At 47.6% G+C, this 22,805-nt stretch overlaps 1 protein-coding gene across 3 annotated transcripts; it reads right to left on the bottom strand.

Annotated features, from left to right (window-relative positions):
* Positions 1-195: 195 nt before the first annotated feature.
* LOC114582809 (CD82 antigen) lies at positions 196-18,297 on the bottom strand. Of its 3 annotated transcripts, XR_003703544.2 has the most exons (10): positions 15,663-15,833; positions 15,341-15,415; positions 15,083-15,155; positions 14,143-14,267; positions 13,169-13,243; positions 11,375-11,479; positions 10,191-10,400; positions 8,632-8,715; positions 1,327-2,659; positions 196-1,243 (listed from the first exon to the last, which is right to left on the bottom strand). XR_003703544.2 is itself a non-coding variant. In XM_028704107.2 (9 exons), exons 2-9 carry the CDS (start codon positions 15,404-15,406, stop codon positions 2,582-2,584), a joined length of 816 nt encoding a protein of 271 aa, XP_028559940.2. In that variant the 5' UTR covers positions 15,407-15,415; positions 18,148-18,297; the 3' UTR covers positions 196-2,581. The 3 variants fall into 3 exon arrangements, 2 of the variants coding, with proteins under 2 accessions (XP_028559940.2, XP_028559939.2); XM_028704107.2 differs by lacking the exon at positions 15,663-15,833 and adding an exon at positions 18,148-18,297 and having other exon boundaries at positions 196-2,659; XM_028704106.2 differs by having other exon boundaries at positions 196-2,659.
* Positions 18,298-22,805: the final 4,508 nt, after the last annotated feature.

Consider the following 22,805-nt stretch of genomic DNA (forward strand, 5'->3'; position numbering starts at 1 on the left):
CTTCTGAGAGATCCCATCAAGCTAGAGCAGCCAATGGGAGGAAGAGGTGTGGCTAAGAATGCCCTTGATAGCCATACCTCTCCTGTTCCTTGATTGTTGTCGTTCTCTTAGGGTTGAGGCCTGCTCAGTCGTTCTTTCTAGAGGCCATCTTAGCTTGCTCACATCTCCAGAGTGCAAAAGAACCAAAGCAAAACGGCCATTTAGGGATTTTTATTTATTTATTTACAAAACAGGATAATAATAATAAAAAACCCAATGCACAAAACAACCCCAAATACTGTTAAGAAGCAACAAGCTACGGATAAAGGTGAAATATATGCGTACCTCATTCCACCAGCATCCTCCCTTTTAACATGTGTACCATCACAACTCCACTACAGTGGTACCTCTGGATGCGAACAGGATCCATTCCGGAGCCCCGTTGGCACCCTCAAGCGAACACAACTCACCTCTGCGCATGCGCAGGTCGTGATTCGCCGCGTCTGCGCATGCGCGTGACATTTTGAGCGTCTGAGCATGCGCGAGTGGCAAACCTGGAACTAACGTGTTCTGTTACTTCCGGGTCGCCGCAGAGCGCAACCCGAAGCTACTTTAACCCAAGGTATGACTGTATGTCAAACATCCAAGTGGTTTGTATGCATAAACAGATACACAACACATGCAGCAAGTGTTAGAAATGGGCTTTCCCATCGGACAATGTACAGGTATAAACAAGTGGAGCAGAATAACAAAAGTAATGACAAATGATGTGAGTTGAGCGCAACTTTTCCAAATAGTTACCAAGACGTGGGGGGGAGAAGGGGCTTATGTAGCTCCAGCCAAAGCTCTGGGAGACCACCAATGTACACATGCACACACTGACAGGATTGAGAGCAGAACCTGGCCTTGTTGGGCAGCTGCCAAGACCTAGAAGTGTCCGAGCAGGACCCATGACAAATACCTGCCCTCAGTCCTCCTTAAAATACTTGTTTCTAGTCTTATTGTTCAAAACAGGCTAAGATGCTGGATCTAGAGGCCAGTTTAACTTTTCCACCATGCCCCACAGCCCCCAGAAATCTGGAGCTTGCCTGGCAGACACACATGCCCAAGACAAGCAAAGTTTTCCTCCTTCCCTGGGATTTCAAGTGTTCACAATGAAGACGTCTTTACCAGAGCTGGCTATGCTCGCTTGTGTCTCCTTTGTGTAAGAAGAGCCCATCTGAGAAGGATAAGTGCATTCAAACTGTTGGAATGGGGAGGCAACCTGTGGCCTTCCAGATGTTGAACCTGTTTGAGGTGACGAGTTGGGGCCCAACAACATCTGGAAGGCCACATGTTCCCCACCACCTGTGCAGGCAGCTAGCTGGGGTGTGCATGCGTTAAGATTCTGAGAGACAAAAATTGGACCAAACTCTTCATGGCAGGGAAGCCCACAGTCTCAACATGCGCAATAACAGAATTAACAAACAGAAAATGGGAAGGGGAGAGCAGGGCTGTGGGGTAGAGAAGGGCATCAGAACAAAGGTTGGAAGTTTTCTAACGACTGGAAGGGGGGAGATTGGAGGGGACAATGGCTGTTCTCCCCTAGGCATTTTCAGCAAATCCAGCCAGGGTGACTCAGAGTAAGGGTGGGCAACCTGTGGCTCATGTTGCTGGACTGCAACTTCCATCATGCCTGTGATGGTTGGGGATGATGGGAGTTGGGAGTCCAGCAGCTGGGAGGGCCAGAGGATGCTCATCCCCGGGTTAGACATTACAGTACAAGGTGTAAACTGAGTGGGTTAAAAGAATTTCACAGGCACTCCCTTATGTTTTGGAGTACAATTCCCATCAGCCCCAGCTGGGAGGGCCAGAGATTATGAGAGTTTTAGTCTAGCAATATCAGGAGGGCCGCAGGTTCCCCATCCCTAATTTAAAATGTTGCGCTAAGCACCTGAGCACCATCGCTCAAAAACATGGCTCATCCAAGTTCTCAGTACTTTTCTTTCTTTCGCTGCTAAATAAAATTTAAACATTTTAACATCAGCTTTGTTTTTCTACTACGAAAGGCAGGATTAATTCCGAAACGAGCTTATTAAGGAATTTATGTTATTATTAGTAGTAAAAAAACACACCTTTAAAAACACACATTTGCTTTCCAAGTTATGTTTTGTAATCCACTCGAGTCTGGCAGTGAACTCTTTATTCTGCCAAACAGTGCTGAAGCAGGGTCTAGCCTTGGATGTCACGAAATGAATACTCAAGAGCCAAAATAATCAGGAAAACGTCGGGACTAAATCTTTTGGCATTATTACATCAAATTTCGGAATGGATAAGCTTAAGGTTTGGGAAAATGATTTAGGGCTAAATCATCTGTTTTGCTGTATGAAGAGTTCTGCAGGGTATTGTAATGGATTCTCCTGACACCTGCAACTCCTGAGAGTTTAATTTCTTTTCCCAAGGTTATGGTAGAACCAATCCCAGCTCTGTGCAAAGAAAGGTTAGGTAGAGAATCTCCATAGGCACCTTGCAGCCCTGAAGTGGAAAGTTTTGAATTTAAAGGGATGGATTCCATTGCCACCCGCTATAAAATCTGGAACTCTGGGAAGTGGCGATTCTACTCCTAGGAATAGCGAGTGAGCTTGTCATAGTTGGGCCCGATGGTCCTACACAGAAACATCGATAGCGTCATGAGGCAGAGCTGTGGGAAGAAAGAGATCCAGTTAAAAGAGGGCTCACGTTGCTGCTCTGATACAACCACTGGCACCAATGGGGGGCAGCCCCAGCTGCATTTCGTGGGACGTTGATCACCCAGAGGGTGGACCTCACAGGAAACACCAGGGCAGCCTTCGCATTCTGGAGTTGCCTGGGCTTTTTAAAAAGAGGTTTACGGAAGAAAGCAGAAGGCCATTATCTCTCCCCCTCCCCCCCTCCCCCATCTAGCTGGATAAGGAGGGAAGAGAAGTTAAACTATCTACAGTGTTTGAAATCCCCCAGGTGCCAACTAGTGTGGGTCCAACTGTCACCACATGGAGACCTCATGATGCCAGGTTCGCGACTGACATCTCCGTCTGGCTGGCCCCGCCAGCTTTCTTAAACAGGTCGCACAAAACAAATGAAATACCGTGAAAATCCCTGAAACGAGAAGTAATCGACTAGAAATATTATCTTGTGGAAATCAACTAAATAATAAAAATCAAAAAGCTTAAGGGGAAAAATTAGAAAAACCTAAAATAGAACAAAACCTTAATGGGATGCCGGCTACAAACCTCGTTTCACTGAACTATTCAGTTTCCTCAGAAGGAAATAGAATTTTAAATGATCTGACCAAAATTCAAACAAGGGTAGAACCCCAAAAATTCTGACGTATTATAATCCTAGCTCCACCTAGGTAAAGCAAAACAGGTCAGCAGAAAAGCTTGTTTACTGCATTTATATCCCACCTTTTCCTCCAAAGAGTACATGGTTCGCCCCCCCCCCCATCTCAGTTAATCCCTACAGTGACCCTGTGAGGAAGGCTAAGAGGCTGCGACTAGCCCAAGGTCATGACTGAGTGGAACCTTGATCTCTCAGGTCTGATACTTTAACCATGACACCACACTGGCTTCCTAGATTCCTGCTACAGGCCAGCTTTATGAATTAAGTAGGTAAATAAATATGGGGAAAGCAAAATGTCACTTAAGAGAAGGATCTGAAATATTTTCCTTGATGCCTGATTTTTTTTATTATTATTATGGGTTGTTTTATTTGATGCTTTGATGCGTTATAAACCACTTTCAGATTTTTTATTTTAAATATAAAGCAGTATAGAAATAATAATAATAATAATAAACCCCACGGGTGGGGAGGAAAGTCGCCCAAACATTCCATTGTGGCAACCGTAACCCAAGTTTAAGGTGCCATTTGGCGATTGACTTATATATCCAAAAGTTTTTAACACTGTCTACAGATTATCCAGCAGAGGGAAGGTTCTTCTTTTTAAAGGTACACTTTCATTTCTCCTTCCAGCAACCCCCAGGAGGAGGCAGGCAATCATAACACCCATTTTGCACGTGGAGAGGAAGTGCCTCACTCAGTGTGTTATTCGTGGAAGTGGCTGAACATGAGCTCGCATCTCCTGGCAAAACAGTTTCTACACAGTTGCGCAGACCGTTTCCCCTGCCAGAACTTGCGCCTCAACTCAGGCCCATCTCAGCACAGGCTGAGGTAGGAGTTTCAGGATGAGCATCCGAGGCCCAGCGACCCACAGTTTATCTGTAGGAGCGTGCATGCACACACACACATGCCGCGTGCGCTCCACACCCATGGCAATCCCAAGGCCAACACAATGCGGGGCTTGCCAGAACCGTCTCATTCTTGCAGTTAAAGCGCCGTTCCTTAGGTAGAAGGATGCAGTCCCTGGCCACCACATTTCCAGGTGGTCTAATAGCCGAGGCACCCATGCGCACACATCTACAGCACTCAAAAGGACATACAGCATCTGGAGTGGGCCACAGACCAGCATGGAAACATGCAACATCTGACATCATAAGGATCACAAGACAGAGCACTCTGAACATTCGGAAGCACTACACGATTGCTAATTATTTTGTTACCATCAGTGGTACATGCTCTGGTTATCTCCCGCTTGGACTACTGCAATGCACTCTATGTGGGGCTACCTTTGAAGGTGACTCGGAAACTACAACTAATCCAGAATGCGGCAGCTAGACTGGTGACTGGGGGCGGCCGCCGAGACCATATAACACCGGTCTTGAAGGACCTACATTGGCTCCCAGTACGTTTCCGAGCACAATTCAAAGTGTTGGTGCTGACCTTTAAAGCCCTAAACGGCCTCGGTCCAGTATACCTGAAGGAGCGTCTCCACCCCCATCATTCTGCCCGGACGCTGAGGTCCAGCTCCGAGGGCCTTCTGGCGGTTCCCTCATTGCGAGAAGCAAAGCTACAGGGAACCAGGCAGAGGGCCTTCTCGGTAGTGGCGCCCGCCCTGTGGAACGCCCTTCCAGCAGATGTCAAAGTGATAAATAACTACCTGACATTCAGAAGACATCTTAAGGCAGCCCTGTTCAGGGAAGTTTTTAACGTGTGAAATTTTACTGTATTTGTGGTTTTTATGGAAGCCGCCCAGAGTGGCTGGGGAGGCCCAGCCAGATGGGCGTGGTATAAATATATTATTATTATTATTATTATTATTATTATTATTATTATTATTATTATTATTATTATTACCATCATGAAAAAAACACCCTGCTTTTCTTCTACTCTGGAAGGCAATGCTGCCCTTGTGCTAGTGACAATAGACATTGTTCTGCTACAGACCAAGTCTATTCAAAACATTCAGATTCGGTTTATGAAGCGGAAGCATCCTGGGTTCCGCCTTCATTTCAATCTGTGCACTTCGACATTTAAAGCCCTACTTGCCATTCATTCCAGATATGAATAGGCAATTACTCAGTGGTTCAGGCAGGGAAGCAGAGAGCGCACTCCAGGAACGCAGGGCAGCTGCCTTGCACTGTACAGAGTCAGACCCTTGTCTCAGCATTGTCCACACACCAGCAGTGGCTCTTCAGGATTTCAAGGCAGGGATCTCTTAGTCCTGCCTTGAAACCATCTGCATACAAAGCAGGCGAATGCAATATTCTATATTGTTTTATTCTTTTGTTTTGCTTTTTTATTTTATTTGGAGCGTTGTGTTATTTGTTGTGGGTTTTTTTACTTGCTCTTGCCTTGGCATTTCAAAGAGCTGCTGTGTCTAAATACTGGCTTTGGAATGGAAGGAGATGCTGACGAGATCAGAATGGTGTGTGCATCTTGGAGGGAGCAGGGTGGGTTATCAGTAATAATTCCTCCCTCCCTAGAAATAACCACTCTGAACTCCCTCCTGTTGCATCTTAGCTATATTTTGAAATTTTCTTTCTAGCCCCTCCACCGCTTTCTCGTTCTCTTTCCCCTTCTCTCTTTCTCTTATGGAGGGTAGAGGCTTGGGCACTCTAAACACTTCCTCCTCTTGCTCTGAGGGGGCATCAAGGCTCCCCTTGCAAAGCAGCGCAGAGGGCAGGCACGTGGCAATTGACTGCGAGGAGGAAAAGAGGGAAAGGAGGCGCCGATACACACAGATTTGCAGCAGCTAAATCCCTACCAGGCAGAGGCAAAGCTCAGCCTTCCCACTCCACCTGGAGTAATTACCTTGCCAATACTCGAAGTAGATGTCCCTGTGCGGGCAACAGCAAAAGGGTTTAAAATAAGCAAAATAAATAAATAAAAATAAACAGAGAGGCAGAGGAGGTTTGGGAGAGTGCACTTGGGGAGGGAGCACAAGGAAAACATGCAATTCCTGGTGTGTGTGTGTTGCTTTGTGTAGCCAAACAAAACACCGCATTCACAGGCATGCCTAGACACATGGCAGGGAGGTGCATGGGTCTCGAGAACCACAAAACAACCTGCTTTTCCACATAACTGCAGCAGCCAACACACAAAGCATGCAAGCAGGCCACAGCTGGCCTCAGCACCCCACTTGCCGGTGCCAGCAGGGCAGTCCACATGCCCTTACTGGGCAGGTGTTGATCACACAGCACACTACATAAAGGCCCAAGCAGCTGAGACGAGAGTCTGCCAAGCTGCTGGAGGTGGCAGTGACGAGAGCCAGAAGGATGGCGGAGGTGAGGGTAGAAGGAGCTAAACACCCCATTCATTCATTCATTCATTCATTCACTCACTCCCTGTTATATCCCACCTTTCCTTCAAGGAGCCCAAGGTGGTGCACATGGTGGCTCTTTGGCTCCCCATTTTATCCTCCCAACCACCCTGTGAGGTGGGCTAAGAGTGAGTGACTGGCCCAAAGTCACCCAGTGAGCTTCATGGCTGAATGGGGATTTGAACCCTGGTCTCCCAGGTCCTAGTCCAACACACTAACCACTACACCACACTGGATCTTGGATCCATGCTGCACAGGTCTTCCACATTCAAGGGCAACTCTGGTTCCCCTGTTGGTAGCAATGTTGTTAGAGGGCGGCTCAGGTAGTCCAAGCCCCTGGTGTTTTGTGGGAGGCCCTAGATCAAGTGCTCTTCCGTCGGCACCCCACCTGGTTTAGTTTTGTTTTGTTACTGCTTATAGGGCAACTAGGGCACATCAACACACAGTTACAAGGAGGCCCCAGACACCTGCCATCTTAATTTCCCAGAGACATCTATACAATCTGCATATGCAAGTTATATGCAAATTACCTAGTAACACACTCGCTTGATAGATCAACCAGGCAAGCTCAGACTCCCCAAATCCCAAAGAGGTAACACTGTGCCCTCTCACTAAACACTGAAGCCTTGGCTGTGTGTGCCACATGTTCAGTGTTTTTCAAACCAGATAGTTGGTTTAGCAGCTGCACTAGCAGCTGCAGTTTGCTTTCCCTAAAAATCTATAGAAACAGCAGAGCCAAGTGCAGTCCTCCAAAATGAGTTCTCCATAACCCACCCCAAATTCTGCCTCCCCAACCTAAGAAGCCAGTCAGGAAGAAACCCTTCTCCCCAGAAATACCCCCCCCCCCAATAATCTGAGAATACAGGGGAAGCACAGGCCAAGAATCCACCAAGGAATTCACAATGGCTTCAAAATGCTAGCAGTTTTGATGGCCAGCACACACACAAGACCAAAATCATGCACAGGCCATACAAGTAAAAGCCCACACAAATCGGATTTCAGCCGGAGAGGAAATAAGCAAACAACAGCAGCAGCAACAACAACACACAATTCCTACCAGCACTGGCAAACACAAATGTGCACAGCTAATATACCAAGGCAGGCCCTTGAGCAAAACCACATCAGAGCATGCATACAAATACACGCTCATCTGCCACCTGCTGGGGAAGTAGAGGATCTCATGGGAGCCACCACTATGCAAGTCCCTGTGCTCTAGTGTGCTGATCAGGATCATGCACAGCAGCTGCAGGAACTACAAGAAAGGTTTTAGGCTGAGGAGGGGAAAGGGCAGACCATCTCTCACCCACGTAGCATAATTCCACAGTCAACAGCACTTAGTGGTCCAGACTGGAACAGCACTTACAGGCAACGCTTGTGGTTTTCCTCCGCAGAGCAGCAAGGTGGCAGCACTGGTATGCTTCCCCTTTTTGCTCAGCCACAGAAATACTCTGCATCCACAGATAAGACCCTCCCCCCACTCGCTCGACCACTTATATTCTGGGTGAATAGAGGGTTGCAGAACTGAAGGCCTAGAGCCCCTGTTTTTCTGGGAAGTGAGCACCTCTTATTGCAAGGTGGGGCAAATGAAAGATAAATAACTCCAGCAGCTTCCCGGGGGGCAGATCTAGCAAATAAGTAGTGGGTGGCATGGCGGCGTGGCAGCGCTCACCTGACCTCCCAGCAGTGGAGTCGCTGCTGTTTACTGGGCAGGAGAGGGGCAAGGCAGCAGAGGGGAGGTGCAAACACACCAGCAGGAGACTGGTTGCTGCAGTGCGTTTGCACCGTGCCAGCCTCCTTGTTGCTGCCTTGCCCTCTCCTTCCTGGTAAGCAGCAGCGACCCAGCTGCTGGGAGGCCAGGGAAGCGGCGGAGCTCCACCGCAACCTCCGCTACTATTGGCAATGCCAGCAGTTCTACTCCTTGCACAGCTGCGGAGAACCGCAGCCACAGCAACCTGCAGCAGCTCGCCCAGACCTCTTACCTCCATGAGCGCAATCCCAAGGCTGATCCCCACAATGGTGACGATGTTATTCGTGAGCCAGGTCTGGACGCCGTCCATGCAGCCCTACAATTGGACAAAGGCGTGTTTGTTAAAAAAAAGGCTGCTTGCTCACATACATGCGTGTTCCGAGAAGATAAGAGCTGTCAAGCCCACCATTCTGCATCCCAGACAGCAACTAAATGCATCCAAGAAGTACAGGAGCACAGCAGCAAGGCAATAGCCCGCCGCAAGTTCTGTATTCAGCTATGCACTGCTTCTGAACATGGAAGTTCCATTTGGCCACAATGGCTAATAAGTCCTATTCTCCATGAACTTGCTTAATTACCCATTTAAAGCCATCCAAACTGGTGGCCATTCCCAGTAGTGGTTGCCAACAAGGAAGGACTGGGGGGGGGGCAGATGTCCAGCCCCCACTCCCGGGAGATTGAAACAGAGGATCACCAGCCCCCGCAGCAGAGCTGTCTTACTGCATTTTGAAGTGAAGTGAAAATGTTGCAATCGAAAAAGCAGCCCCCTTCTCCCACCCCTCTACTGCCTGGTAAGACCATTACATTCAGTCTAGCATGGTCAAAACTGCACCACTGTTACCCCACATTGCATGGGAGTGCATCCCATAAATTAACTACACAGTGTGCAGAAAAGTGTTTCCTTTTGTCTGTTCCCGAATGGACTGCCAATTCCCCACTCCCATCATACCTTTTTACATTGATTTTTTTAACAACCAAGGTGCAGACAGAACCGACAACAAAGAATCAAAAATTTATACCATAAAGCATTGCAGCCTGGAAGGACAAAAGTATGAAAAGATAACAACACAGCTCCAAAGAGATAATAATAACATGTTAACTCACGCCAAGGTTCCCTTAATAAAGATTTATAAAAGTACTCTCAGCCTCCAAGTTCCATCATTATTGTGAACAAAGGCTCTATATAGGCTTAACTGAGCCAGACATTTTGCATATATCATTTTGACCATGTGCCTCAATATTTATATAAGAAATAAAATCATGTCATCTTTATCTATATGTCCTTCAAGCTCTGCCCTTTAGGTACTTTCAGTTTATGAGATACCTTACCAAGGAAGGCGATTTGCCAAACCCTCGAATAGCAGAATCCTAATTATTAAGATTAAAGGTCTTCTAGGATAATAATAGGGGCGTGGGTGGTGCTGTGGGTTAAACCACAGAGCCTAGGGCTTGCCAATCAGAAGGTTGGCGGTTCGAATCCCTGCGACGGGGTGAGCTCCCGTTGCTCGGTCCCTGCTCCTGTCCACCTAGCAGTTCGAAAACACGTCAAAGTGTGGAAGTAGAAAAATAGGTACCACTCTGGTGGGAAGGTAAACGGTGTTTCCGTGCGCTGCTCTGCCGATCCATTTCATTGGGTGACTTGGGAGTTTTAGAATTAACGGGATGGGAAGAAAAAGTCTCTTTCTATCCACTTTCTCCAAGCCATGCAAGTCAAGCTCAGAGCACAACAAGGGTCGGATTCTGACCAGAGAAGGGTTGCAAGCTTCCTCTCCCCTGCCTTCGGCTACTCACCATCTCATAGACGGACCACGGTTGCCCATAAGAGTTACAGAAGCCTGCGATCTTCGGCCTGGTGGTGGGGGCAGCGGTGGTGCCATTCCCTGGCTGGTCAGGCTGAGAGACGTTGCCGCTGCAGGAGCAGGGATAGAGGTGGTAAGAGGAGTTCTTTATTATGCTGTTCTCCATCCAGTCATTGGAGAGGATCCATCCGCAACACTGGAGCTGCAGGGAGGCAAAAGAGAGAGACCATGAGAAGAAGACCTGGGGGCTGGGAGGGAAAGCTACCCCAGGGGCAGAGGAAGGGGGGCGATGGGGGCGGTCCACCCTGGGTGTCACCACCGAGCGGGTGACAAAATGGTGGGCGGCACTCACAACGGGGCCTGCAGCGCGCCAGCCTATCCCAAGGGCTATCTAGTCCAACCCCCTGCAATGCAGGAAACTCGGCTAAAGCACCCATTAGCCATCCAACCTCTGCTTAGAAACCTCCAAGGAGGGAAAGTCCACAACCTCCCGAGGGAGACCGTTCCACTGTCAAACAGCTCTTAACAGTCAGAAAGTTCTTCCTAAATCTTAGAATCTCCTTTCTTGTAACTTGAAGCCATTTGTTCGAGTCCTACCCTCCAGAGCAGGAGAAAACAAGCTTGCTTCATCTTCCATGTGACAGCCCTTGAGGTATTTGAAGCTGGCTATCCTATCTCCTCTTTTCCAGGCTAAACATACCCAGCTCCTTCAACCGTTCCTCATTAGGCATGGCGTGAGTTTCAATCTGGTTTTTAGCCCATTGCTGTGTTGATTTTTAATCATTTTTGTAATGTTTCAAATAATTTTTAACTCTGATAATCTCGTTTTATTCTTTTAGTAAATTGCTTCGGGTGCTTTTTTTTTTTTAACATAACTGAGCAGTACTGTACATTAATTTTGCTAAATTAATTACCATATTTTTCTGTGTATAAGACTAGGTTTTTTCCCTAAAAATAATGTCAAAAATTAGGGGGAAGTCTTATACATGGATATATCTCCCCCCATTTTCTTAAATCTGAGTCCCCAAAGATAGGGAGCAGCTTATACATGGGGGCGTCTTATAGATGGGAAAATATGGTAAATAACCAAAGAAAGCCACCCATGAACATGGCAGGAGGAATCAAAAAGGCAGAGAAAACTTGGGTGGGCATTTCTTCTTGAGGAAAGTATCTTACCTCCGTCTGCACATAATCCCAGCTCTCCTCCTCATCCGTGGACGGATTATATGTCCCATAGTGCTCAATTATTTCTGTGACATAGTCACCAACCTTTGTGTTGAGCTGCATGGGAACAAAAGTAAAGTTAAAAAGTCGGCTCTCCGACAGCAGCAACAGGCATTAGGGTGCTCCTATTCTCTGTGTGCCCTATAGCAAATTTCTTATAGTGTCTTCTTGGTTTGGCATGACCCGCCCCCCCCCCCCCAAAGGAATGCTGGCTGTTTCCTTACCAGCTGCCCAGATACAGGCAGGGGGGAAATGAAGCCCCTGTAAACAAGGTTGTAAATTGTGGTGCCCGGTTCCCCCTGGGTTCTTGAAAACCAAACAGAGGTGACGTACTCTTCTTGAGCCTTCTCTGAATCTACACTTGCCCCACAAACTTCTAAACAGAAGTACATGTGAGAGCATTGGGTTTTCCTGTTTACCACAGTGGTACCTCAGGTTACAGATGCTTCAGGTTACAAACGCTTCAGGTTACAGACCGCTAACCCAGAAATAGTACCTCGGGTTAAGAACTTTACTTCAGAATGATAACAGAAATTGTGCGGCCGCGGTGCGGCGGCAGTGGGAGGCCCCATTAGCTAAAGTGGTACCTCAGGTTAAGAACAGTTTCAGATTAAGAATGGACCTCTGGAACGAATTAAGTTCTTAACCCGAGGTACCACTATATAGGAGCTGGCTGGTTGCACAGAGCTTAATAGCTGGCCCTTGCGTCAATCACACAGCCATTCCTCCTCCCTCCAGGATAATTTAATTTAGAGAAAACTCTGCCAAATAAATGCTTTTTTAAAAACATAGAGCCTGCCTGAAAGCGTAGAAGGGAGGGTTTAAGAATCTACAACGGAGCCAGAGCCTGAGGCTCAAGGGTGGGGAAAAGCAAGAGTTCACCACCCAGCCAAAAGAGAGAAGAGATCAAAAGCACACCCACGGCAAGAGGGAGGCGTGGGCCTGCTTCACCCCAGCTTTCACCCTGCTCTCCCCTGCGTGTGAGTCACAAGCACTCGGAGAGGGAAAGGGAGATCAAAGGGCATGAGCAGCCCTCTCTCGCATGCCCCGCTTGTTCTTTCCTCTGCTCAGGCAAGGAAACCGAGGCTCGGTCGACAGCATATGCAAAAAGAACGAGGCGGCGGATTTGTAAGGGGGTAGAATGACATTTTCCACTTCAGACAACAGCGGGGGAATCTTTGAAACGTTTTCCCCTGTGTCAAACAAACTCTCTCTGTGAGTGGAAAAACCAGCACACAGGAAGTGAGTGGAGCTAGAACCCATTCTCCCCAATGTGCTAAGTCATCTACTTTCGGGGAAACTATTATGCACAAAGTGCTGCCCCCCCCCCCCCAGCAAGTTGAGACAGTATGGTTGCTTCTGTCACCTCTGCGCTTTATCACCTCATTCCACTGTGTGTGTAGACCAGACAGGAGGCCCCATACACACCACACGTTTAGAGCACACATTTGCTTCCCCTCTGCCCCCCAAAGAATCCTGGGAGATATAGTTTGCTCAGGGTGCTGGCTTTCGTAGCTCTGGGAAGGGTAAGCTACAGTTGTCATAATTCTTGGGTTTGGCGTGTGTGCCTTAAACGTATTACGTGTATCTAGCCTAGCGATGAAAGCGTGGCGAGAGAGAGAAACAGAGAGATAGATAAATCTGATGTTTATATTTGGACCGCGGTGGGGAAAATCCCAAGGCAGCCCCGCACTGACCCTCCCATGAGACACGCAGGTTTCACATTTTTATCCAAGTGCCACTCACCGTTTTGCTCTGCGAATATACCAAGATTCCAATGATGATCTGGGCCAGGAAGAGAAGGAGCAGGAAGGCGAAGTACTGGCGGGGCACAGGGAACAAGAGAGGTTGGTGAGACTCAGCCAATGTCCCACCACAGCCAGGTGAGCTACTGCAAGTTTCCCTCTCATGGGAGGAGAAGGCTGGATGCCAGCTGAGATGGTGGTTCCTCTCACCTCCCCACAGCTCCAGGGATTCCTTCCTGACTGCGGCTTTTTACTCTGTCTGTGTCTCCCCTTGCTTTCCACAGGTACAGAATCTACCCCATGAGGGAGGCCCAGCCCTTGGATGTTTCTCCATGAGGTGGACAACCTGTTACTTCTAGGCAGGGTCCTGCCCCCTCGGTACGGTCTGTGGGGCTTCAGGGTTCCCAGCATGCTGTGTCTGCTGCCTGGCTGTTTGTTGGGCCGCTATTCAAGGTGCAGGACCCTTTCCTGCTGTAGTGACTGGCTGGCATTGAGAAGAAAACACGAGCCTTCCCTTTTCGGGATATCTTCCATCTTATATACTGATCAATAAAGGCTACGACTTTGCCCCATTTTCTTTGCTGCTATGGGGTGGCGGGTAGGCAGCCCTTCCCCCTTCTCCAGCAGCGCCACCCACCCAAATAATTTCCCTTGCCTCTTTCTGCACCTCTTCCAGCTCTACACTATTCTTTTTTGAGGTGGCGCAGTCAGAACTGTACACAGTATTCCAAATGCAGCAGCACACCACAGATTTCTATAACATTGTGAAGCTACCGGCAGCTTTATTTTCAGTCCCTCTTCCAGTCACCCCAAGAGTGGGATTTGTCTTTTGCCACTGCCACCACATGTGCGTTCTTGACCCACCCGGTCCTGCTTCCAGAAAAGGCCTGCCAACTCCCAGCAGGCCTTGCTTTTAACCCCTTATGCCTGAGTTCCTTTTCTTGGCTCCCCCCCTCTCTCTCCGCACATACTTACACATCCTAGCATACACTTGATTTCCTTGAGGGAACCCAGGCAACCGAGGAATCCCATCCACATGGTGAGGATGCCGACCCCACAGAAAATATAGGACCAGATCTTGAGGGCATAATACGCCGACCCTGGAGAGGGAGTTAATAGGTAAATCATCAGTCCGGCCTGTCTTGACAGGAAACTCAAGAGGACAGAGATGGCAGAGAATATTTTTAGGAAGAAAAGCTGCCTTATGCAGAGTCAGACCACTGGCCCATTGTCTGCACCAGGGTTTCCCAAACATGGGTCTCCAGCTGTTTTCGGACTACAGCTCCCATCATCCCTGACCACTGGTCCTGCTAGCTAGGGTTGATGGGAGTTGTAGTCCTAAAGCGGCTGGAGACCCAAGTTTGGGAAACCCTGGTCTACAATGACTGGCAATAGCTGCCCAGGGTTTCAGACAAGAATCTCTCCTACGTGGAGATGCCAGGGGATTGAATCTGGGACCTTCTGCACACAAGGCAAATTCTCCACCACTGAACTACGGTCCTTCCCCCAATTTTGTTAAAAGCCTACTTCTCTCCAGCAACCTGACTGGAAATTTTCCCTGGTATAAGGGTTCGGTGAAACAACAGGTGCTTATGGGAGCATGTTCTAAGGGGCTGAAATGCTACACATGAGCTGCCATGAGCTACCCCACAGCCTTTTCCCTGCAAAACCCAAAGCGTAGATGCAGGAGAAAGCAGCATCAATATGATGCCAAGGTGGGGGAAAGCACTGGTAGACAGCTGTAAGGAAAGGTCTGTTTTTTGTTCTCCTAGAATTTCCCCATTGGGGCTAGTGGGTGGGGTGCAGTGTCAGTTGGGACGGAGGAATATTAGCAACCCAGGAAGGAGAAGGGAAAGACGAGTATGTGAAACGGGACTGAGAGCCCCCCACCCACATCCACGCTGATGAGACTCACCTAGGACAGCCGCAAAACTGTCCCGGTCAAAAAGTAGCCATAAGCCAAAGCTAAACAGAAGTCCTCCGAGGAGCTGAAAGAAACAAGGAGTGGGGGGAATGTTATAAATCTATGTTCCTACATATTGCTTCCAAGTTTCTTTAAATCTTTCCTCATCAAAGATGAGCTTCTCAAAGGGCAAATGGGAATCATACTGATGGGCCCATCTATCCTGGCATCAGGCCTGCCCCCCACCCCACCCCAAAAAAAGGTACTCACAAAGAATAAGAAATTGAAGAGGAAAAGGAAGTACTTTGTGACAGCGATGCAACCTTTGCGGGACATTGTGTCGTCCTGTGGGGAAGAAGAAGAGTGTCAAGGGGAGAAACAAAATACAAATCCAGTTTGGATTCTTTTTGGCAGGGCCCATTTCCCTCCCAGCCTCATCATGCTCCCATGTTTCTTATCTCCACACCAATCCTCAAGGAAGGTTATTTCGTTTGGGTTCTTTAATTTTCCTTTTTTTAAAAAAAGGAGCTCTGAGTTGCGGCCTCTCCCGTAACTTAGAATCCTAAGTGATGAAATCATAACAGCGGCTCACTCGGTTGCTGGGGAAACGTTGGCTGTCATCTTGGGGTTGCCTGTTCCATTCCAGGCCTTGCTGGTTGAGGAGGGGGAAAGGAAGGAGAAAGCAGAGAGGATGGAGGCCTCTCTTCCACACCCCAAGCCTGATCCAGGCCTCACTGATAACACCCATTGCGGCTGACAACTGGTTCCATGTGATAAAACAGTCCCACCCATTCTTCCATTGGGTTGCCAGTTGTTTAGCCTGCTATGCCTTTAAAAACAGTTTGAGGGACGGATAATCTTTATTTCCACATTGTAGGAAGCTTTATCAGCACATCAAAAGCTGCTGTTGGAAGGCCCAATATTTTGTTATTTTCTGGTCAGTTGGAACGCCTATCCACCAGACACACACACACACACTCCAAAACCACACTGTTTCCATCTGGCTGCAAGATCTGAGCCTGCACTGTCTCTAAGTGGCCTGCATTGTCTCTGAAGCTTTGACCACAGCCTCACAGCAGCTGAGTCCAATATGAGGAACCGTTCTTAGGTTTATCAAAAAAGCAGGTAGACAGCAGGAATTGAGAATGCAGAGGGACAACCATCCACTGCGGCAAGTCTATAGGACAGGCACCATTTAACCTTCCAAATTAAGTTGCTTTGCAAGTTTCAAGCTACATTCTCAGAAGCAGAAGTTCTCATTAAAGATAGCTATACAGGTCCACAGACAGAGATAGATTAGAACATAGCAGCAGCAAACTCATTCTCTGAGTGTGGACCCTTATATAGCTAAACAGCAACACCCACACTAAGTTTTACAGAAGTACCCCCAAAAAGTGGATTGTGAGGGGCGCTACAAAACAGCCCACTGAGGGCTGAACATGCTCAGTGGTTATGGAATGCTGACTGATAGTTCAGGGACTTGGAAAACCAGGTGCAAGGGGAGATTGGAATGGCGTGTCGTAGGAAAGGTCAGGGCTGGCTGGTTGGCTGGCTGGAACTCTGAACAGTAGCACTCTAGCCTACAACATTTTGCTGCGGGTCCCACCCATATTGCTGAATACAAGTTGTCAGGGAGCAGCAGCTAGGGAAGGCTTCATGCCCTGTGTGTGGCCTTCCTGAAGGCATCTTGTTGGCCCCTGTAATAAAGCAAGATATTGAAGTAGATGAACTTTTGCTCAGGGCCAACAAGGATCTGTTCATGTTCAGACAGGTGGCTGGGCAACAGGGGTTGCTCAGGTGATGGAAGAAAATGCACTCTACCCATGGCCAGAGGCATTCTCACTGTACGCCACATGTTCCCACCACCCTCAGAAAGATCCTTCAGAACTGAGACTTGCTAGCAGGACAGATGATATCATCTCAGAGCAGACCAGAAGAGGAAGTGGTCGTTTCTGAAGGTGCTGTGCATCATAGATTCTCAGAAAGAGACAAGCTCACTTCCTGGGCTCCTTAGGCAACTGATTCTTATAATCTCTCTCAAAAATCTCTATCTTCTTGCGTGCAAGACCCCCAGACTCACTCCTCTGCCTTTCCATTGGCTGAGCTAATAACTCACGTCTGCAGCAGTGCCAGTTCACACACACATCTTTATGCCACCTTCATTTGTGAAAACACAGGCCTCTGTCACATCTGCTCATTCACACCCTGTTTCAGCAAGACGGTTCAAGCTCTGCTCATCATTGTTATGCATACAGAAGTATGCGCAATCCGGATCACTTATGTAAGCTGTCCATGACACATTTACACTCATGGGAACGTCTCGAGTTGCACAAGAGCTTTTCAGATTCCGTGTACGAGGGAGCTCTCTCATATGTGCAGGTTCACAACCAGTAACTGGCCTCTTGGACCTTAAAGAGCACACCAGCCTTCACCTCCATGGGTGTTTTGCACAAGGGCACTTTTAAATACTTAGCACACACCAGACAGACATGCGTTTTGACAAGGACAGTCATTTTTGCCAGGTTTCCTCAATATACAGTCAGTAGCAAAATGACATATTAAACCACAAATCAACAAGTCATGATCCTCTTTGTCAAAGTCCCTTGGGTCCACACATACTGTCCACCTCTGCCTCATTTTTACACAAACAGTTCTCTCTTCTTCTGCCAAACAGGCTTTTTATTCTAAACTGGTTTCATCCCACCCAGCCTCACCGTGACACTGAGACTCACTGACTCTGAGGCCTCGAAACATATCACACCCCAAGATTCCCTCTCAACTTCTGCCCCATAAGCAGCCCACCTGCATCTCCAGCCAAGCCCACCCCCATCACTTGCCCCATAGATGACTCACTCAAAAATTAACCCCACGCTCTGCGATCAAGGATGTTATTCGAGGACCGAGTTTGGATCTCTGAGCTATGAGCCAACAGTCCCAACCCCAGATGTTTTCTTAAAAAACGCCCTTATTCGCTTTTATTCCCTATCCCCTCCATCTCCTACTGACCTCTTAACCCTACAATGTTCTGCCCTGGGACTTCTCAGCGTTCATTAAAACCCGATCTAGGAATGGCTCACCTTTCTGTATCACCCAGGCAGCCTTTTGCCTCTTCTTTCTGCTTTGGTTGCTATCTCAGCCTCTCGCTCCGCTCCCCGCAACCACCTAATAATTCGCCTTCTTTTGACGGTCCAAAGTTTCCAAACTTCGCTCATCCACCCAAAGGGGCCCACCTCCCTCATTTGCGCCTCGCGTTTCTGATTGGCTGCCTGGGGAGCAAAGGAGGCGGGGCTTGTATATTAACAATTAATAGATTCCAGCGTTCCACCCACAGCCGCCAGTTTCCAGCCCCCCTCCCCCTCCCTCTTTTGTTGCGGGCTGCCTTTTTTTTTTTTTAAGGTGGTGCCGCTTCTCAAGGGGTATTTGGTTTCATGACGTTTATCCTCTGCGCCCTCCACATGCTGAAAGTGGCACAAGCACAGCGCGGGTTGTCCTGATCATACGTACTGCTTTTGCAAAAAAATCCCCAACCCAATTATGCCAGTAAAAATATCCAAAACCAGGGGTTCAAGGCACCATGCCTCGCATCTCCGCGCGTTAATTTATATTGAGAAATAATAGTAAGAGTCACAGCTCAAACCAATTTCCGCGCATTGCATGGTGAAAATTATAGATCCAGCACTTTTTGGGGACAGATCCATCGTACAGGGGGAAGGCTCTACTTGGTTTTCACATGGGGACACCCAAATCTACCAGCAAGTTAATTGCTCCTCAAGTCACAGTCCACGCTGAATAAAGATTCAGGGCTCTGCAGGGTTGCAGCAACTTTCCTCCACTTCCTAAAGACGCTTCCTCGTGATCGTAGCTTTCACATGGAGACGTTCCAGATCCACTGCGGATCTACCAGGCTATCAGCTCACAACACCCAAAGTAAATAAACCTTTGGATTGTGGCACTGCTGTGGTACGGAAACCTGAATCTGAAGCATGGACACGCACTTTTTTTTCTAAGGAGAGATTTGGGGCTTTTCCCACCCTTCATGAGTGTTGCAGACAAATAGGGATTCCATCAATGACACCATTGACCATACAAAAAAAAAATCCTTCCAGTAGCACCTTAAAGACCAACTAAGTTAGTTCTTGGTATGAGCTTTCGTGTGCATGCACACTTCTTCAGATACCTGAAGAAGTGTATCTGAAGAAGTGTGCATGCACACGAAAGCTCATACCAATAACTAACTTAGTAGTTGGTCTTTAAGGTGCTACTGGAAGGAATTTTTTTTGTTTTGACTATGGCAGACCAACACGGCTACCTATCTGTAACTGGAACCATTGACCATAACATCCTTCTGGACCATCTAGAGGGGCTGGGAGCTGGGGGCACTGTTATAAGGCCCGCAGACTGTCTCGCCAGAGTGGTGCATGCTCTAGTTGTCTCCCGCAGACTACTCCAGACTACTGCAATGCGCTCTACGTGGGGCTACCTTTGAAGGTGACCCAGAAACCGCAATTAATCCAGAATGCGGCAGTGAGACTGGTGATTGGGAGTGGCCACTGGGACCACATAACACCAGTCCTGAGAGATCTGCATTGGCTCCCTGTTACATTTCCGAGCACAATTCAAAGTGTTGGTGCTGACCTTTAAAGCCCTAAACGACCTCGGTCCTGTATACCTGAAGGAGCGTCTCCACCCCCATCGTTCAGCCTGGACACTGAGATCCAGCGCTGACAGCCTTCTGGTGGTTCCCTCATTGCAAGAAGTGAGGTTACAGGGAACAAGACAGAGGGCCTTCTCGGTAGTGGTGCCCACACTGTGGAACACCCTCCCATCAGATGTCAAGGAAATAAGCAGCTATCTTATTTTTAAAAGACATCTGAAACCAGCCCTGTTTAGGGAAGTTTTTAATATTTAATGCTGTATTGTTTTTAACACTTGATTGGGAGCCACCCAGAGTGGCTAGGGAAACTCAGCCAGATGGGTGGGGTATAAATAATATATTATTAATTATTATCATCATCATCATCATCATTATCTTATTGCTGTTAACCTGTAAGCCTCCATTCACTTTGATAGTACTAATCACCATTCATTTTGATAGTACTGATAATGACCACAACCAGCAGCAGCAGCACAGAGCATGGTACAAAAGAAGGGATGTTAGAGAAAATGCAAAATTTAAATTTAAATGCAAAATTTAAACACCCAAGAGATGAGCTGTGGTTTTGAGCTCATTCAGCCTACGTGGTATAATTCACACACATCTTTCTCTCTGTTGGTAAGATACAGGAACTTCCTTCTGCTTTCCATTTCCATAGAAATTAAATATGTTGTACAAAGAATTAATTAAGGCTACACTCCCAAGTAGTCTGTAGGACTATCTACTGAGTAAGCACTCACAGGATTAGGCAGCATGTTAAGAATGCATGTCATTTCTTTAATCGTTGCTAAAAACAAGTTCACTGGAAAATTAACTGTGGTCTGTTAACAAGCAGCTTTGCTGAATCATTTCAGGCTTAGAACTGCTTAGGCCATGTCTTAAGTGTTGCACAACAAATGACAGAACAATATAGGCTGCATTCACATGGCAGTTTATTCCATTCCCCCCAACTTTTTCTAATTGTTAATTTCCACATTATTGAGATTTCACATGACTGGTACTTGAAGGGGCAGCAGGCTAACTTGGCGGTCTCATGGCAGGCCACGTAGCAGCCACAACTCTGTCCTCCAACAGGACAAGAGCTGGGGAGCTGCCACTGTCTGCTTAATTCTACCTGGCAGTAGGGCTGACCCTGAGAATGAGGGGGCCCATTCGCACCATACATTTAAAGCAGTATCACTTTTAACAGTGATGGCTTCGCCCAAGGAATCTTAGGAACTGTCGTTTCTTAAGGGCACAGGATGTCATTAGGAGACTCCTATTTCCCTCACAGAGTTCCCTGGGAAGACAGGTTGACTATTAAACCACTCTGGAAACTGCAGCTCTGTGAAGTCTCCTAGAAGCTCTCAGCACCTGGAAAGTGTTATGTACTGAAGTTCTCACCCTGGGCCAGCAGGGGGATACTGTATATAGTTATGCAAATAAGGGATCAAAAGTGACGTTCAGTGATTGGATAGTTTTAGAAAATTGTTACAGTTACGTTGTACTGGAGCTCTGTATAAGCAGGCTGACTGAACTCTTCAGTTCAGTTCTGTTCTGGCCTGTGAATAAACAAAAGCTGTTTGAAGACTCGCTGTGTCGTCTGATATGTTCACCCACAACTTAACAGAAAGTATAGTTCCTAGTATTCTTTGAGGGAAGCCATGACTGTTTAAAGTGGTATGATCTTGTTTTAGAAGTATGGTGCAGATGGGGCCTAGGAGAGATAGAGAGATCCATTGCTTGTGCTCCAAATGGATCCTCCTCTGAGGAACTGGGAGAGCTCATCTGAGTAGTGTCAGAGCCGAGGTGGTTGGGTCTGTGTTCATGTCTGCGCCGTACCTAGTTGCAAGCTATCGATGGATCAGGACGGGCAATGTGGGACATGAGAATGAAGAGATTCCTGATCCCCTCATAAATATATATTCATGGTTATCATCACTGCTATTACTATTTTGCATTTAAAGTCAACACAATCAGAACAAAACTAAAATGGGGAAGTTGGTTTGGTGGGGGAGGGAAGGAGAAAAGGGGGAAATCCTTTTTAGCTTATCAGAGAGGCCCTTAAAGTTTAACAAGTTCATCACGGGGTTTACTCTTGGCATTGTAATGAATCACTTTTGCTACTGATCCTGAAGTGTTGGGGGGAAACCACTTCAAAGGTCTTCTAATTCTTCTGCAGATACTGCAGAGCATCAGTGGGTGCAATTAGTTAATTTTAGCTGCATACATACCCTACTTTCAAAGGTGTCCTGAAGCCCTAGCCCTAGCTTACCTGGCAGCAAGTCAGTATGCCAAGTCCCAAGGGTCAATCCACACAAACAAAGTCCAGGAAACGCAGTTCAGAGTCAATCCAAGTAGCCAAGTCTGAAGTCCAGCAGTCAGAATACACAGTCGAGAGTCAAACCCAAAGCACAGTCCAGTAGAGGTCCAGGCGTAATCCAATCCAAGGCTCATCAACATGAGCAGTTGAGCAGACACAGCATCTCAGCTCTGCTTTCCCTTTGTACTTTGCATGCTGGTTGAAGCATCTGGGTTTGATGAGGCAGGTGACCCTCACCAGCTCTGAGCTGGGCTGTGGGCCCTTGCCTGCCTCAACCTCCTAGAGTGCCACTCCCACTGCTCCTTACGCCTCAGAGCCCACCATGTTTGTGGGGACAGGGGTCCCTCTCGCTCTGGTGATGGGTCCTGCTGATCTGGTTCCTGTGCATTGACCCCCATTCCCTCACCATCCTCCGTCACCCTGTAAGTACTTCCTTCCCCACCCCCTGCTTGCCCTGGTATGTCCTAGTCCCAGCTACATCTCTTCCCAGCATCCTCTTCTTTCTCACAGTCAACCAGCCAGCTCATGACAAATGCACATTTAAATCACATTTTCCACCTACCCCGAAGAATCCTGGGAACTGTAGTTTGTTAAAGGAATTGTAGCTCTGTTGGGGGGATAAACTACAGTTTCCAGGGTTCTTTAAGAGTCAACACAACTTTATAAGTGTATTAAGGGGCCAATGAACTCAGGCGTTTGGGAAACCCTGGCTTAAGTACATGTCATTGAAACAGTCACTTTTGGCATTTCTCCCCTCCTATGCTTAAAAGAAATATATA

Source organism: Podarcis muralis, chromosome 13 (genome assembly GCF_964188315.1).
Source record: "Podarcis muralis chromosome 13, rPodMur119.hap1.1, whole genome shotgun sequence".
In the NCBI taxonomy this organism is placed as follows: Eukaryota; Metazoa; Chordata; class Lepidosauria; order Squamata; family Lacertidae; genus Podarcis; species Podarcis muralis.

Coding starts and splice junctions, on each gene's coding strand:
- LOC114582809 (XM_028704106.2), bottom strand. CDS start 15,818: ATGGGTGTTATCAGTGAGGCCTGGATCAGGCTTGGGGTGTGGAAGAGA. Junction 15,156..15,340: donor TCTTCAATTTCTTATTCTTT/GTGAGTACCTTT, acceptor TGTTTCTTTCAG/CTCCTCGGAGGACTTCTGTT. Junction 10,401..11,374: donor GGGATTATGTGCAGACGGAG/GTAAGATACTTT, acceptor GCCTCCCTGCAG/CTCCAGTGTTGCGGATGGAT.